Raw genomic sequence first — 18,921 nt, 5'->3', positions numbered from 1 at the left:
GAATGGCCGCTGTCAGCGAGATGGAGATGAATGAGTGCAGGCCTACGTTAGTGTTAGTCAGGGGGTGGGAGATTGTGAGGAACTGGGTCTGCCAGCATGGCATTTGCCCCTCTCCATGAGCCAGTTGAAAGAAATGTCTGTCACCTCGGGCTGACAACAGGAAGTCTCTGTGTTTTGAGGAACTTCCTGTTCCTGTCAGCTGGACGACTTTGATGTGTTTCTAGGTAGCCTTGATTGCCTTTCGCTTGAGAAGCAGAACGAGACATCTGTGGAAACTTTTTAATCACTGTCTAAAAGGGAAGAGGATATTTTTAGTGGATGGAGAGGTTAAGCTGTGTTAGCACACTGCAAGCTGTTGTCTTTCTTTCTGAGAAAGTATGTCTGAAAAACATACAGCTTACAAAAAAAGAGGATTCATAAAGGGTTCTTTGGCTGTCCCTGTAGGAGACACATTTATTGGTTCCAGGGAGAACCCTTTCAACAAAGAACCTTTAACACTAGAACCATTTACCCCATACAGTCCCTGACAGTTATTTTGATGCTCTTGCCACTTTAGAGCATATTTACAAAGGGTGCGAGAAGCTCCAGCCTTCTTTCCCATTTAAGTCAATCGTTGTGATGCTTGTGAATATCAACGGGATGAAAGCTTCGCTACAGTTCAGTGAGACAATCACCACACCGACCGACTCCAGATAGTGATGTGCGTATCCCATCTGTAGACGGCCTTAGATCCAAAACAGCAGTCTACCTCTGATTTATTTGTCTAATTAATGATCAAATATTAGTTGAAGTTGTGCTTCAATAAAGAGCTCGAGGTGGTTTGTTAACTGAAGGGTATTTAAAAGGCTTGAATGTACAAGAAATCAGAGCCATAGCTTGACAAGCAAGAGCAAAGTCTTCCTTCGGTGGTTATAAAAAAAAGTGGCTTATAAATAAACATTTGGCTACTGAACAGATCTGTTATAACATGACTTAAACCAGGAAGTCAGTAGAGCATGATCTGTTTCTCTCATTCAAGTAAAGTGTGACATAAACAAGACACATGGCCATAATCAAACACAAATCTGTGTCTCAGCACACACACACAAACTACACAGACACACAGACACACAGACACACACACCACACACACACACACACACACACACCACACACACACACACACACACACACACTGAATGAGCAGAGGCAGAAGCCATGTGTCTCAGTGCAGCCTTATCATCTTTTATGTATTATTTGTATTCCAGTCAAAGTCAGGTCCTTGGTCCCGCATGCCAGCGTTATCACTCTGTGGATCAAGATGGCGCCGGAGGGGAGGGCTGCTGTCTTATCGGCTCTTAAACAACCATGCTATTTCGTTTGCTTTTTCGCGTTGTTCGTAACTTGTTTTGTACATAATGTTGCTGCTACCATCTCTTATGACCGAAAAGAGTTTCTGGATATCAGAACTGGGATTACTCACCTCAAATTGGACGAGGAGTTCTTCTTCAATGAGTCGAACGCGAGGGATATACTATAGACACCCGACCAGGCCCAGATCCGCGTGATTCGCTGGAAGAGGAAACGTAGGTTTCGCGGGAGGATATCAGGATGCCTTGTGAGGATCAGGCGACAAGTGGCTAATCTGTCCTTGTCTTCCGTTCTGCTAGCTAACGTTCAATCGCTGGAAATAAATGGGATGAACTGAAAGCACGTATATCCTACCAACGGGACATTAAAAGCTATAATATCTTATGTTTCACCGAGTCGTGGCTGAACGACGACATAAGGAACATACAGCTGGCGGGTTATACACTCCACTGGCAGGACAGAACAGCAGCCTCTGGTAAGACACGGGGCGGGGGCCCATCCACATTTGTAAACATAGCTGGTGCACGATATCTATGGAAGTCTCAAAGTTTTGCCTGCCTGAGGTAGAGTATCTCATGATAAGCTGCAGACCACACTATCTACCATGAGAGTTTTCATCTGTATTTTTCATAGCTGTCTACATACCACCACAGACCGAGGCTGGCACTAAAACTGCACTCAATGAGCTGTATTCCGCAATAAGCAAACAGGAAAACGTTCATCCAGAGGTGGCGCTCCTATTGGCCACTCCTAATGCAGGGAAACTTAAATCAGTTTTACCTATTTTCTATCTGCTTGTTAAATGTACAACCAGAGGGGAAAGAAATCTGGACCACCTTTACTCCACACACAGAGATGCCTAGAAAGCTCTCCCTCTGCCTCCATTTGGCAAATCTGACCATAACTCTATCCTCCTGATTCCTGCTTACAAGCTAAAATTAAAGCAGGAAGCACTCGTGACACGGTCTATATAAAAGTGATCAGATGAAGCAGATGCTAAACTACAGGACTGTTTTGCTAGCACAGGCTGGAATATGTTCCGGGATTATTCCGAGGGCATTGAGGAGTATACCACATCAGTCACTTGCTTTATCAATAAGCAAGTGACTGATCATCAAGGACATCGTCCCCACAGTAACTGTACGTACATACCCCAACCAGAAGCACTGAGCTAAAGGGTAGAGGTACCGCTTTCAAGGAGCGGGACTCTAACCCGGAAGCTTATAAGAAATCCCGCTATGCCCTCCGATGAACCATCAAACAGGCAAAGCTTCAATACAGGACTAAGATCGAATCGTACTACACCGGCGCCGTGCTCGTCTTATATGGCAGGGCTTGCAAACTATTACAGACTACAAAGAGAAGCACAGACGAGAGCTGCCCAGTGACACAAGCCTACCAGATGAGTTAAATAACTTCTATGCTCGCTTCGAGGCAAGTAACACTGAAACATGCATGAGAGCATCAGCTGTTCTGGACGTCTGTGTGGTCACGCTCTCCGCATCCAAAGTGAGTAAGACCTTTAAACAGGTCAACATTCACAAGGCCGCTGGGCCAGACGGATTACCAGGACGTGCTGGCCAACTGGCAAGTGTCTTCACTGACATTTTCAACCTCTCCCTGTCTGAGTCTGTAATACCAACATGTTTCAAGCAGACCACCATAGTGCCTGTGCCTAAGAACACTAAGGTAACCTGCCTAAATGACTACCGACCCGTAGCCATGAAATGCTTTGAAAGGCTGGTCATGGCTCAAATCAACACCATTATCCCAGAAACCCTAGACCCACTCCAATTTGCATACCGCACAAACAGATCCAAAGATGATACAATCTCTATTGCACTCCACACTGCCCTTTCCCACCTGGACAAAATGAACACCTATGTGAGAATGCTATTCATTGACTACAGCTCAGAGTTCAACACCACAGTGCCCTCAAAGCTCATCACTAAGCTAAGGACCCTGGGACGAAACACCTCCTTCTTCAACTGGATCCTGGATTTCCTGACGGTGACAACACATCCACCACGCTGATCCTCAACACGGGGGCCCCTCAGGGGTGCGTGCTTAGTCCCCTCCTGTACTCCCTGTTCTCTCATGACTGCACGGCCAGGCAAGACTCCAACACCATCATTAAGTTTGCTGATGACACAACAGTGGTAGGCCTGATCACAGACAATAATGAGACAGCCTATAGGGAGGAGGTCAGAGACCTGACCATGTGGTGCAAGGACAACAACCTCTCCCTCAACATGATCAAGACAAAGGAGATGATTGTGGACTACAGGACAATGAGGTCCGAGCACGCCCCCATTCTCATCAACGGGGCTGTAGTGGAGCAGGTTGAGAGCTTCAAGTTCCTTGGCATCCACATCACCAACAAACTGACATGGTCCAAGCACACCAATACAGTCGTGAAGAGGGCATGACAAAACCTATTCCCCCTCAGGAGACTGAAAAGATTTGGCGTCAGTCATTTGAAATAAATACGTTAGGCCCTAATCTGTCGATTTCACATGACTGGGCAGGGGCGCAGCAATCACCCACTGAGGAGCCAGGCCCAGCCAATCAGAATACATTTTCCCCACAAAAAGGCTTTATTACAGAAAGAAATACTCATCAGTTTCATCAGCTGTCTGGGTGGCTGGTCTCAGACAATCCTGCAGGTGAAGAAGCCAGATGTGGTAGAGAATCGAACATTCATTTCTCTAGCAACAGCTCTGGTGGACATTCCTACAGTCAGCATTCCATCTGTGGCATTATGCAGATTTTAGAGTGGCCTTTTATAGTCCCCAGCACAAGGTGCACCTGTGTAATGATCATGCTGTTTAACCAGCTTCTTGATATGCCACACCTGTCAGGTGGATGGATTATCTTGGCAAAGGAGAAATGCTCACTAACAGGGATGTAAAAACATTTGTGCTCAACATTTGAGAGAAATACGTTTTTTGTGCATATGGAACATTTTGGGGATCTTTTATATCAGCTCATAAAACATGGGACCAACACTATATGTTTCGTTTGTATTTTTGTTTAGTATATATAAAACACAGGAAATCCAATTTTTGACTGCACTGGGCCTTTAAATAACCCTTTAAGAACCCTTTGGGTTCTACCTGGAACCAAAAAGGGTTTTCCAACAAGGGCAGTCAAATAACCCTTTATGGTCCTACATAGCACCTTTTATTCAAAGAATGTAGGCCTTCAAATCTTGGAGGATTTTGGTGCATGACGTTGGTATTAAAGGAAAAGTTCACCCATTTTGAATAATATATTGTTTTTGTGCATCTCTGAGAGATGTTTGATCGATTCCCTGGGTCATTTCATGTTTTCATGTGTATCTGAGGTCTTAACGTTCAAGCAGTCATAAATCCGGCCGGTATGATGTAGCACCGTAATAAAGTCGTTCTCACTACACTGGAAGTTAATAGGAATAAGACTTTTACATCGCAAAACCATTTATCATACATGTCAGATTTCAATACTGGCCGATGTTATAACTCTGGAGGATGTCTTCTCGCGAATGATCCATTGATCATATTTTTGCGATATTCCTACTTTGAGAAATGTGTAATTTAACGGAGGGTCTAGCCCAATTTACCTATTTGTCTGCCTCTTTAGTCCAGGGTGTATTCCATGGTGCCGTTGCCAGCGATATTATAGAAAGGAGAAAGGAATACAATGAATGACGGAACGTATAACGCCCCACCCAGCAGACTGTTGACCAATCGTGTTCACGTTGTCATGTAATCACACTCCACACTGCCCTTTCCCACCTGGACAAAATGAACACTTATGTGAGAATGCTGTTCATTGACTACAGCTCAGTGTTCAACACCATAGTGTCCATAAAGCTCATCACTAAGCTAAGAACCCTTGGACTAAACACCTCCCTTTGCAACTGGATCCTGGACTTCCTGACGGGTCGACCCAGGTGGTAAGAGTAGGCAACAACACATCTGCCACACTGATCCTCAACACCGGGGTCCCTCAGGGGTGCTTTCTTAGTTCCCTACTGTACTCCCTGTTCACCCACGCCTCCAACACCATCATTAGGTTTGCTGACGACACAACAGTGGGAGGCCTGATCACCGACAACGACTATAGGGAGGAGGTCAGAGACCTGGCAGTGTGGTGCCAGGACAACAATCTCCCCCTCAATGTGAGCAAGACAAAGGAGATCGTGGACTACAGGAAAAGGAGGGCCAAACAGGCCCCCATTAACATTGACGTGGCTGTAGTCTAGCGAGTCGAGAGTTTCAAGTTCCTTGGTGTCCACATCACCAACAAACTTTTTCTTCTCTTGACTTTATATTGCGATTGGCAACTTTCATAAATTAGGTGCATTACCGCCACTGACCTCATTCATCTTTCAGTCACCCACGTGGGTATAACCGATGAGGAGATGGAACGTGGGTACCTGCTTCTATAAACCAATGAGGAGATGGGAGAGGCAGGACTTGCAGCGCGATCTGCGTCAGAAATATAACTGATTTCTATTTTAGCCCTTGGCAACGCAGACGCTCGTTGGCGTGCGCGAGCAGTGTGGGTGCAATAATTTAATAACATAGATTTCTAAATGTATTTTGTGGTCAGCCTGTTAGACTCCACTATGAGGCACAATCATCTGCAGGTTGAACATAGAAGAGTGGCCAGAAAAAAGCCATTGCTTAAAGAAAAAAATAAGCAATCACGGTTGGTGTTCGCCAAAGATTGTAGACTCCTAAATTGATAGTGCAGATTGTTTAGGCAATTTTACAGCTAACTAGCTACAGTATCTTACATGCTAATATTGTCTTTGGTATTGTTGTGTGTAGCTACGTTTGCTAACGTTAGCTAGCTACCTAGCGAGCTAGCCAGTCAGCCCATAGATAGAGGATTAGTGGATTTTGTAGTCGACTTGAGTTGCAACAGATTTCCACAATGATTTTCCATGTGCTACCAATCTTATTATAACGCCCAAATGAAACATTTGTTCACAAAAATCATTATTGTCACATATTAGTGATATTTAACACTGTACATTAAAGGAATGAGTGGTTTTGGTGGATTCTTTGTCCGACAATCATGGATTGAGACAATGGTTTTTCAATAGGAGTCATCCGTTGATGGCTGATGGACAACGGAGATGATTGGCCTTTGTACTTACAGTACGCAACTCATCCAGAACAATGAAATTAGCTAAACCTTTTAAGGACAAAAACGGACAATGAAGAATGCATATGCGTTTTCGAATGCTTTTATATGTCTCTGGGTGGTCATTCGTGTTACACATTTTTATGATGACTTATCTTATATCTCTTCTCTCAGGAGTCAGGATCCTCTTGGCTGGACAGTGTCCTCGCTCATCTAGCTGACATCATTCTACTGGAGGACACTCCGTCCATCCAGATGGAGGTTGCTGTTCTGGTGAAGGAGTTTCCAGACATACGGTAAAGGATTCAATCATTTGGGGAATGCAGTATAGAGCACTGTTTTAGAAACGTTGTACAGTGAACTAATTTGCCAAGTGTCATTCATTGGTCACCATTTCCTATATATGCAATGCCATAGTACACAGAACCTACATTCCACAGTGCAGTTTCATAAGTGCTGTTTTTGGCATGTGGACAAAGGTAGCACAATTTAAGTCCACATATACACTGAGTGTATAAAACATTAGGAACACCTTCCTACTATTGAATTGCACCACCTTTTCCCCTCGGAACAGATTCAATTTGTTGGGGCATTTTTATTTTATTTGATTTATTTTACCTTTGTTTAACCAGGTAGGCAAGTTGAGAACAAGTTCTCATTTACAGCTGCGACCTGGCCAAGATAAAGCAAAGCAGTCCGACACATACAACAACACAGAGTTACAGATGGAGTAAAACAAATATACAGTCAATAATACAGTACAAAAACAAGTCTATATACAATGTGAGCAAATGAGGTGAGATAAGGGAGGTAAAGGCAATAAAAAAGGCCACGGTGGCGAAGTAAATACAATATAGCAATTAAAAACACTGGAATTGTAGATTTGCAGTAGGTGAATGTGCAAAGTAGAAATACTGGGGTGCAAGGGAGCAAAATAAATAAATAAATACAGTAGGGGATGAGGTGATTGTTTGGGCTATTTATAGATGGGCTATGTACAGGTACAGTGATCTGTGAGCTGCTCTGACAGCTGGTGCTTAAAGCTGGTGAGAGAGATAAGTGTTTCCAGTTTCAGAGATTTTTGTAGTTCGTTCCAGTCACTGGCAGCAGAGAACTGGAAGGAGAGGCGGCCAAAGGAGGAATTGGCCCTGGGGGTGACCAGTGAAATACACATGGACTCTACAAGGTGTTGAAAGCGTTCCACAGGGATGCTGGCCCATGTTGACTTCAGTGCTTCCCACTGTTGTGTCAAGTTGGCTGGATGTCCTTTGGTTGGTGGACCATTCTTAATACACACGGGAAAATGTTGAGCGTGAAAAACGCAGCAGCGTTACAGTTCTTGACACACTCAAGCCGATGCGCCTGGCATACTACCATACCCCGTTCAAAGGCACTTAAATCTTTTCTCTTGCCAATTCACCCTCTGAATGGCACACAATCTATGTCTCAATTGTCTCAAGGCTTAAAATCCTTCTTTAACCTGTCTCCTCCCCTTTATCTACACTGATTGAAGTGGATTTAACAAGTGACATCAATAAGGGATCACAGCTTTCACCTGGTCAGTCTATGTCATGGAAAGAGCAGGTGTTCCTAATGTTTTGTGCACTCATTGTAGACTTTCTGTTGACACAATGGGTCAACACAAGGAAAAGAAGCACGGAAACATACTTATATTAACCCTGCTATTCTTGGAGAGGACCGAGGGGCTGTTTTGAGTGGCAGAGGCTGGTTAGCCCCTTAAGGTACTGTCCCTGGCCCCTCGTTGTTTGTGTGTTTCATGGGGTCAGTCACTGGACGGCTAGCTGGCAGCGTACCCAGTATGTGACGCATGACCCGTGGCCCGGCAGACAGGAAGCTGCTGCAGAGTATTTCCTTTTCCTGCCACCCCACGGGAGACAGTCTGGTGCCACGCTCTGGAATCAAAGGATGGAACTAAAGTAGGTCGATACGATGTTAACTCATTCAGGCACAAGGAGTGCCTTTTGTTTGCTTGCTCGCAACTCGCCGTTGGTATTTTCAGAGATCAAAGTCTGCAGTCCACCACTGGGACTACCCCATATGTCCCAATAGTTCCTACATCAGCCCCTCATCCCCCCCAACCACTGTTTAACACCTTTGTTTACAAGCTCAGTCAGTTTCACCCCACCCTTGATTGCTTTGTGAACAAATGCTTCCTCTTGTTCATATTGAAACAATCAGCAACTCAAATTAAAGTGAATTTAAAATCGCAACACACTTTAAATTCAATTTACTTGGAAACTCTGGTAGATGTACCGGGTGAAGAAATGTAAAAAAAATAAGGTCTTGTCACATCTTTGTTGAATCGTGTCTAATTGGCGTGAAATATACATAATTTTTTATCAATAGATCAACTGAACATAATAAGTTATGGCCCTTTGCTCTGCATAATTGAATCATGAATCAGCATCAAAACCACTGAAACGCACTAACACCAGTCTCTATCTCCCTCCCTTTCCTCCCCTTCTCTCCCTCCATCATCCCTGCAGGAAGAAGCACGTCTCCACCCTGCTGAACGTGCGGGGCATGATGCGTCAGGCGGAGCGTGAGGAGATCCTGAACATAGTCCGAGACTTCGAGAGCAGTGGCAGCTCTGCCCTTCTAAGCCGGGATCACGCCCTCTTCTCAGACATCCCTGTCACCTCCGAGGTGCACTGCATCAACCTGGGCCTCATCCGCGTCGCCATGACCCTCGCCAACTGGTTCTCAGAGGCCCGGCCTCGACGACACCGCAAGAAAACCCCCAGGAACAGAACCACGCTGCCACTGGAACCCCTGACCGAGGAGAAGGATATGGATGATGATTGACTTCAAGGAAAATTATATGGAGCACATTGGTAGAATAGAGGCTCACCCATAACACTCATAATTCTGTATCAATGTGTTCATTTGCATGACTAATTAATACTGATGGTGCGTAATATAATTGTTTGACTTTCTGCTGTAAATAACATAGGTAGAGGTTTGTTGTTGACAACAATTTGACGAGCACTCAATCCTAATATCTGTCATATTATGTGCTGCGAATACTACTATGGGGCGGAATACTGTGAAACATACTACTGATAGGAAATTCAAGTCTCCAAAGAAACGTGAAACTATCAAATCCGCTTTTAATTCATCTGTAAATTGACTTCTCACTCATTTACAGACATTTCAAAGGAATGTGATAAAAATGACTTGACCTCAGGTACAGCACATACAAGCTCATCTACTGCACCTCGAGCTCAGATATTTCTTCATGTTTGGAATGAGAACCAGTACACAGTTGCATTGCTTGGATTGATTTTAAGGCATACTTGAAACACAGATTTCGTATCATCTATGAATGTATCACTTCAATGGTTTTGTAAACCTTATTGGGTAACACTTTACATTAAGGCAGTGTTTCTTAATAATGGTCGTGGGGACACAAAAGGGTGTTCATTTTTGTTCTTGCCCTGGCACTTGATTCATCTAATCAACTCATCATCAAGCTTTTCGATGTGAATCAGGTGTGTCAGTGCTGGGGCAAAAACAACATGTTCACCCCTTTGGGTCCCCAGGACCAGGATTGAGAAATACTGTATTAAGGTATACTTTTATACATAAATAAGTAGTTAATAAACTGTTAATTATTCATTTAACGATAACTTAGAGCTAACTAATGTGTTATAACTGTTAACTTTTATAACTAACAATTCATTGTTTATAAACTACTTAGGGAAAGGGGGTACCTAGTCAACACACCTGAATGGATTCCACCAAAATGTGTTTTCCGCATTTAACCCAACCCCTCTGTATCAGAGAACTCTGAACTTAAGAATAATTTTAAGTACACCTTAATGTAAAGTTTTACCAGCTAAGGTAAAGTGTTACCAAAACTATTCAAACTGTTGTCATCATATTCCAACTAATTATTGTCCAGTTGAATGCTTTGTAATGTAAAGTTTTACCGGTTAAGTTAAAGTGTTACCAAAACTATTCAAACTGTTGTCATCATATTCCAACTAATTATTGTCCAGTTGAATGCTTTGTAGATTCCAATGCAATGTATGACCTATGGATATATATGTTGTTCAATATCTCTTTATTCTATGGGTAATTTAACCTAATCCTAACCTTGTCTTGGATACTGCACAGCTTTTCTCTGCTCTTTCTCTAACTTTGTATTGTTGTTTGATACACATATGTATGGAAATATATGAGAAATATATATATATATATATGACATGGTTTGTAAATGTTTTGAACACTCAACTGTGAATGAATATGAGTAAATAAACCCCCATTGATTGGGTGGATTGAACTAACTTCTCATTTGATAGGGGCATATATTTTACCATATATAGAAGTACATACTGTATATTTGGTCACGTTTGGGAGCAAACTAATCTTTAAAATACAAAATGTCATGTGCTGAGAAGCATATGTTTGATGACAGAAAGGTGGTTTCCTGCCCAAGGGAGGAATGCTGAACATCTTGAAAACAGCAGTGGTGAACAAACAAACCAAAGGGCAGTCTGACAAACTGATATAGTGTATGATGAAGGGTATACACTGAGTGTACAAAACATTAAGGACACATGCTCTTTCCATGACAGACTGACCAGGTGAATCCAGTTGAAAGCTATGATCCCTTATTGATGTCACTTGTTAAATTCACTTCAATTGGTGTAGATGAAGGGGAGGAGACAGGTTAAAGAAGGATTTTTAAGCCTTGAGACAATTGAGACATGGATTGTGTATGTGTGCCATTCAGAGGGTGTATTGGCAAGACAAAATATTTAAGTGCCTATTAGGTGCCAGGCGCATAAGCTTGTGTCAAGAACTGCAACGCTACTGAGTTTTTCACACTAAGCAGTTTCCTGTGTGTATCAAGAATACTCCACCATGTGTTATGGCAGCTACTGTATGTCCATTTGGGTTCCACCATGGCTCCTATATGGTGCTTGGTTGCAAAGGGAAACTGAAGGGTCGTACCTCCAGACTCATCCGAGGGGATGTTTTGTGGTAAACAAAGGCTACGTGTTGTCTACCGCCGAGGTGGCAAACGGATGCTTTTATTGGAGCCAAGTTTACGCCACGCACTAGGAGGGAACTTCCTTTTTGCTGGTCGGAGTGTGGGTTCAGCCATGCTGGATCTTTTTCATGCTTTATAAACACTCATGGGCTGTTCAAAACAAGTCAGACAACCTCAGTATGGGTTATGTGCTGTGTTTTCACTTCACACACTTCCTAAATTGGGCTGTATCTCTAAAAGCCTATGTCACTACATGTCTATGTGTAGCTTTCTTACCCTTTTCCATGGAAAAATTACAACACATGGCAGAAAATTCTGTACTCAGAGCAGATGGTTCACATTGACCACTTGAACATCCTTGTTTTTCAATGGCGACCAATAGCACACAGAGTCCCACTTCCCTACTGTGAGTGTTCATGACTCACCTGCACCAGACCGCCTGGTCCTGGAGGGTTGCAGCAGACCAACCAGGGTAAGTAAAAAAAGCCTTGCATGAGTCTGAACGGTGCATACAGTAGGAGCAGGAGTCTGTTTCTGGACAGGATGCTAGTCTATCACAGGGGCTTACCCCCAATCTACACTACATGGTCAAACGTATGTGGACACCTGCTCATCGAACATCTCATTCCAAAATCATGGGCATTAATATGGAGTTTGTGCCCCCTTTGCTGCTATAACAGCCTCCACTGTTCTGCGAAGGCTTTCCACTAGATGTTGGACCATTACTGCGGGGACTTGCTTCCATTCAGCCACAAGAGCATTAGTGAGGTCGGGCACTGATGTTGGGCAATTAGGCCTGGCTCGCAGTCGACGTTCCAATTCATCCCAAAGATGTTCGATGGGATTGAGGTCAGTGCTCTGTGCAGGCCAGTCAAAATCTTCCACACAAAACCATTTCTGTATGGACCTCGCTTTATGCATGGGGGCATTGTCGTGCTGAAACAGGAAAGGGCCTTCCCCAAACTGTTGCCGCAAAGTTGGAAGCACAGAATCGTCTAGAATGTCATTGTATGTTGTAGCGTTAAGATTTCCCTTCACTGGAACTAAGGGGATAGTCCGAACCATGAAAAACAGCCTCAGACCATTATTCCTTCTCCACCAAACTTTACAGTTGGCACTATGCATTGGGGCAGGTAGCGTTCTCCTGGCATCCACCAAACCCAGATTCGTCTGTCAGACTGCCAGATGGTGAAGCGTGATTCAACACTCAAGAGAATGCGTTTCCACTGCTTCAGAGTCCAATGGCGGTGAGCTTTTCACCACTCTAGCCAACGCTTGGCATTGCGCATGGTGATCGTAGGCCTGTGTGCGGCTGCTTGGCCATGGAAAGCCATTTCATGAAACTCCCGACGAACAGTTATTGTGCTGACGTTGCTTCCAGAGGCAGTTTGGAACTTGGTAGTGAGTGCTGCAACCGAAGACAGACGATTTCTACACGCTATGCGCTTCAGCACTCGGCGGTCCTGTTCTGTAAGCTTGTGTGGCCTACCACTTCGCGGCTGAGACATTGTCGCTCCTATACGTTTCAACTTCACAATAACAGCACTTACAGTTGACTGGGGCAGCTCTAGCAGGGCAGAAATTTGACGAACTGACCTGTTAGAAAGGTGGCATCCTATGACGGTGCCACGTTGAAAGTCACTGAGCTCTTCAGTAAGGCGTTTCTACTGACAATGTTTCAATATGGAGATTGCATGGCTGAGTACTCATATTTATACACCTGTCAGCAACGGGTGTGGCTGAAATAGCCAAATCCACTAATTTGAAGAGGTGTCCTCATACTTTTCTATATACAGCACCTTTGGAAATTATTCAGACCCATGACATTTTCCACATTTTGTTACATTTCAGCCTTATTCTAAAATGGATACAAAAAATACAAAAAAATCTTCAGCAATCTAAACACAATACCCCATAATGACAAAGCTAAAACAGGTTGAGACATTTTTTCAAATGTATTAAAAATAAAAAACAGAAATACCTTATTTACATAATATTCAGACCCTTTGCTGTGAGACTTGAAATTGAGTTGCATCCTGTTCCCATTGAACATCCTTGAGATGTTTCTACAACTTGATTGGAGTCCACCTGTGGTAAATTAAATTTATTGGACATGATTTGGAAAGGCACACACCTGTTTATATAAGGTCCCGCAGTTGACAGTGCATGTCAGAGCAAAAACCAAGCTATGAGGTCGAAGGAACTGTCCGTAGAGCTCCGAGACAGGATTGTGTCAAGGCACAGATCTGGGGAAGGGTACCAAAAATTGTCTGCATCATGGAAGGTCACCAAGAACACATTGGCCTCCATCATTCTTAAATGGAAGAAGTTTGGAACCACCAAATCAAATCAAATCAAATGTTATTTGTCACATGTGCCGAATACAACAGGTGTAGATCTTACCGTGAAATGCTTACTTAAAGCCCTTTACCAACAACGCAGTTCAAGAAATAGAGTTAAGAAAATATTTACTAAATGAACTAAAGTTAAAAAAAAAAATGACATAACAATAACGAGGCTATATACAGGGGGATTAATTGTTCAGCAGTCTTATGACTTGGGATAGAAGCTGTTAAGAAGCCTTTTGGTCCTAAACTTGGCACTCCAGTACTGCTTGCCGTGCGGTAGCAGAGAGAACAGTCTATGACTTGGGTGACTGGAGTCTTTGACAGTTTTTGGGGCCTTCCTCTAACACCGCCTAGTATATAGGTCCTGGATGACAGGAATCTTGGCCCCGGTGATGTACTGGGCCGTACGCACTACCCTCTGTAGCGCCTTACGTCAGGTTCCAAGCAGTTACCATACCAGGCGGTGATGCAGCCAGTCAGGATGCTCTCGATGGTGCAGTTGTTGAACTTTTTCAGGATCTGGGGACCCATGCCAAATCCTTTCAGTCTCTTGAGGGGGAAAGGTGTTGTCGTGCCATCTTCACAAATGTCTTGGTGTGTTTGGACCATGATCATTCATTGGTTATGTGGACACCAAGTAACTTGAAACTCTCAACCCGCTCAAAGGCTCTTCCTATGGCTGGCCGCCCGATCAAACTGGGGGAGAAGGGCCTTGGCCAAGAACTCGATGATCACTCTGACAGAGCTCTATAGTTCCTTTGTGTAGATGGGAGAACCTTCCAGAAGGACAGCCATCTCTGCAGCACTCCACCAATCATGCCTTTATGGTAGAGTGCACAGACGGAAGCCACTCCTCAGTAAAAGGCACTTGACAGCCTAGTTGGAGTTTGACTAAAGGCACCTAAAGACTCTCAGACCATGAGAAGTTTCTCTGGTCTGATGAAACCAAGATTGAACTCGTTGGCCTGAATGCCAAGCATCACGGCTGGATGAAACCTGGCACCATCCCTACAGTGAAGCATGTTGTTGTCCGCATCATGCTGTGGGGATGTTTTTCAGCAGCAGGGACTGGGAGACTAGTCAGGATCGAGGGAAAGATGAACGGAGCAAATTACAGAGAGATCCTTGATGAAAACCTGTTCCAGAGAGCTCAGGACCTCAGACTGGGTTGAAGGTTCACCTTCCAACTGGACAACGACACTAAGCACACAATCAAGACAACGCAGGATTGGCTTCGGGACAAGTCTTTGAATGTTCCTGAGTGGCCCAGCCAAAGACCGGACTTGAACCTGATCAAACATCTCTGGAAAGACCTGAAAATAGCTGTGCAGCAACGCTCCCCATCCATCCTGACAGAGCTTGAGAGGATCTGCAGAGAAGAATGGGAGAAACTCCCAAAAACAGCTGTGCCAAGCTCGCAGAGTCATACTCAAGAAGACTTGATACTGTAATCGCTGGCAAAAGTGCTTCAACAAAGTACTGAGTAAAGGGTCTGAATACTTATCTAAATGTGATTTTTCAGTTTTTTATGTTTAATTAATTAGCAAAAATGTCTAAAAACCTGTTTTTGCTTTGTCACTATTGATGAAGAAAGAAATATATTTTAGAATAAGGCTGTAACGTAACAAAATGTGGAAGGGGGTCTGAATACTTTCCGAAGGCACTGTATAGTGTACAGTGGCTTGCGAAAGTATTCACCCACCTTGGCGTTTTTCCTATTTTGTTGCCTTACTGCCTGGATTTAAATAGATTTTTTGGTGGTTTGTATCATTTGATTTACACAACATGCCTACCACTTTGAAGATACAAATACTTTTTTACTGTGAAACAAACAAGAAATAAGACAAAATAACAGAAAACTTGAGCGTGCATAACTATTCACCCCCCTCAAAGTCAATACTTTGTAGAGCCAACTTTTGCAGCTGCAAATCTCATGGGGTATATCTCTATAAGCTTGGCACATCTAGCCACTGGGATTTTTGCCCATTCTTCAAGGCAAAACCGCTCCAGCTCCTTCGAGTTGGATGGGGTCTGCTGGTGTACAGCAATCTTTAAGTCATACCACAGATTCTCAATTGGATTGAGGTCTGGGTTTTGACTAGGCCATTCCAAGACATTTAAATGTTTCCCCTTAAACCACTCGAGTGTTGCTTTAGCAGTATTCTTAGGGTCATTGTTCTGCTGGAAAGGGAACCTCCGTCCTAGTCTCAAATCTCTGGAAGACAAACAGGTTTCCCTCAAGAATTTCCCTGTATTTAGAGCCATCCATCATTCCTTCAATTCTCACCAGTCTCCCAGTCCCTGTCGATGAAAAACATCCCCACAGCATGATAATGCCACCACCATGCTTCACTGTGGGGATGGTAATCTCGGGGTGATGAGAGGTGTTGGGTTTGCGCCAGACATACCGTTTTCCTTGATGGCCAAAAAGCAAAATTTTAGTCTCATCTGACCAGAGTACCTTCTTCCAATATGTTTGGGGAGTCTCCCACATGACTTTTGGTCGAACACCAAACGTAATTGCTTATTTTTTTCTTTAAGCAATGGCTTTTTTCTGGCCACTCTTCTCTAAAGCCCAGCTCTGTGGAGTGTGCGGCTTAAAGTGGTCCTATGGACAGGTACTCCAATCTCTGCTGTGGAGCTTCACAGCTCCCTCCTCCTTATCTTTGGTGTCTTTGTTGCCTCTCTGATTAATGCCCTCCTTGCCTGGTCCGTGAGTTGTGGTGGGCGGCCCTCTCTTGGCAGGTTTGTTGTGGTGCCATATTCTTTCCATTTTTTAATAATGGATTTATTGGTGCTCCGTGGGATGTTCAACGTTTCTGATATTTTTTTATAACCCAACTCTGATCTGTACTTCTCCACCACTTTGTCCCTGACCTGTTTGGAGAGCTCCTTGGTCTTCATTGTGTCGTTTGCTTGATGGTGCCCCTTGCTTAGTGGTGTTGCAAACTCTGGGGCCTTTCAGAACAGTTGTATATATACTGAGATCATGTGACAGATCATGTGACACTTAGATTGCACACAGGTGGACTTTATTTAACTAATTATGTGACTTCTGAAGGTAATTGGTTGCACCATATTTTATTTAGGGGCTTCATAGCAAAGGGGATGAATACATATGTACGCATCACTTTTCTTTTTTCTTAGTTTTTTGAATTTTTTGAAACTAGTAATTTTTTTCAGTTCACTATTTTGTGTATGTCCATTACATCAAATAAAAATACAAATCTATTTAAATTACAGGTTGTAATGCAACAAAATAGGAAAAATGCCAAGGGGGATGAATACTTTTGAAAGGCACTGTTTCTCCTCTGCCAAGCGGGGATGCATCATTGGTATGACGGTGATTGGATTCCCAACCTTCCAATCTCAGGGCGTATACTAACCACAAGGCCACTGAACTACCAGGGTAGGTTTGCAAAATTCTGTTAACTTCCCCAAAGTCCTGTCTGGAAGTTTCCTGGAATCAAGAGGGAATAAGCAGGAATCCTCCAACATGTCATTCTGAAAAAGGTTGGAATTCTGGGAAAGTTACTGGAATTTTGCAACCCTATGGGTAAACAATAGAGTTAGGAAGTCTTCAGTTGTCAGACAATCAAAGTTGACAGCATGGTCAACTGTCCCTGGTGCCAGGCTGCGCTGTCATCTGAAACAAAGAGGGAAGGTTAGTCTACAGACTTCATTCCCCACGGTGAGAATACCAGACATGAAAGTTTCCGTCCATAGCATTCTTATCTCCCCTGTCAGCTCACTTTGTCTGTCATGTGTGCCATGTCTCTCCTCGCTCTTCCTCTGACTGGGGTTGTCATCAATCCTTTCCTAATCCTCCCTCTTCTCTTTTCCTCTCTCTCTCCCCCTTTAACAGTTTCGAGGTACTCTCTATGTTTGTGTATCAGGTTTGCCACATGCTGTCGTCTCCCCAGGCCAGTGATGCGATAGGAAGCCGATTCTGAGATGAGTCGGCCATAACGTGGAATATATCTGCAATACAGGCCTAAACAATTTGGGAGAAATACTTGGTTGAAAAACTTAAAATGTACTACGATATAATTTTTGCCAAACTTTCACAGTTTCTTCCTGCCAATGGTTATTGCGTCTTGCCTCCTGTCACTATGCTAAGTAAACACTATGGTTGACATTTCCTCTTGTAAACGCACAAACGCACAAAAAAGTGCGCAAAGTAACCTAAACTTTTGAAACAGACAGGACGCGGAAAATAATCAAAACAAGTTACTAATACTTCGCTTGCACTTGCAGCATCACTGCGAGGGTACGTTTAGAACAAGAAATGTCCTCATATATTGACCTAAGATAAATAATAGGTGCGACTTTCGCTCACAATTAAACGATTTTAAGCATTGATCAAAGCCAGTCCCTGTTGATTGCAGTGGTGGAAAAAGTACACAATTTTCATACTTGAGTAAGTGTAAAGATACCTCAAAAGAAAATGACTCAAGTAAAACTGAAAGTCACCCAGTAAAATACTACTTGAGTAAAAGTATTTGGTTGTAAATTTTCTTAAGTATCAAAAGTAAAAGTATAAATAATTTTTCATTCCTTATATTAAGCAAACCAGATGTTCTTGTTTTTTTAAATTTACGGATAGCCAGGGACACAGTTGTGCTCAGACATAATTTACAAACAAAGCATGTGTGTTTAGTGAGTCTGCCAGATCAGAGGCAGTAGGGATGACTAGGGATGTTCTCTTGATAAGTGCGTGAATTAGACAAATCTCCTGCCCTGCTAAGCATTCCAAATGTAATGACTACTTTTTGGTGTCAGGGAAAATATAAGGAGTAAAAAGTACATTATTTCTATAGGAATGTAGCGGAGTGAAAGTAAAAGTTGTCAAAAATATAAATAGTAAAGTAAAGTACAGATACCAACAAAAAAAACTTAAGTAGTACTTTCAAGTATTTTTACTTAAGTACTTTACACCACCGGTTGATTGGAGCTAACCCTTTAGCTGTAGCCATGTTAGCTCCAATGCTAACCCTGTTGAAACATCCAAAGTGTACAGAACACTGTGAGACTAGGCTATTTGACCTAGAAAAGCACAATGTATTG

General features: G+C 43.2%; 1 protein-coding gene across 1 annotated transcript in view; it reads left to right on the top strand.

The window, feature by feature from the left end:
- The window catches only part of LOC120031497 (exocyst complex component 3-like), a 33,664-nt gene extending 22,897 nt beyond the window's left edge, over nucleotides 1-10,767 (top strand). The window contains exons 12-13 of the mRNA XM_038977279.1: nucleotides 6,661-6,782; nucleotides 8,994-10,767. Of these exons, the coding sequence (XP_038833207.1) occupies nucleotides 6,661-6,782; nucleotides 8,994-9,312 (441 nt within the window). The 3' untranslated portion in view covers nucleotides 9,313-10,767. The remainder of the gene's footprint in view (nucleotides 1-6,660; nucleotides 6,783-8,993) is intronic.
- The last annotated feature ends 8,154 nt before the right edge of the window (nucleotides 10,768-18,921 follow it).

This window comes from Salvelinus namaycush, chromosome 3 (genome assembly GCF_016432855.1).
Source record: "Salvelinus namaycush isolate Seneca chromosome 3, SaNama_1.0, whole genome shotgun sequence".
NCBI classification, from domain to species: Eukaryota; Metazoa; Chordata; class Actinopteri; order Salmoniformes; family Salmonidae; genus Salvelinus; species Salvelinus namaycush.
Note: the sequence above shows the minus strand (reverse complement) of the source record. Positions and strands in the feature narration are given on the sequence as shown.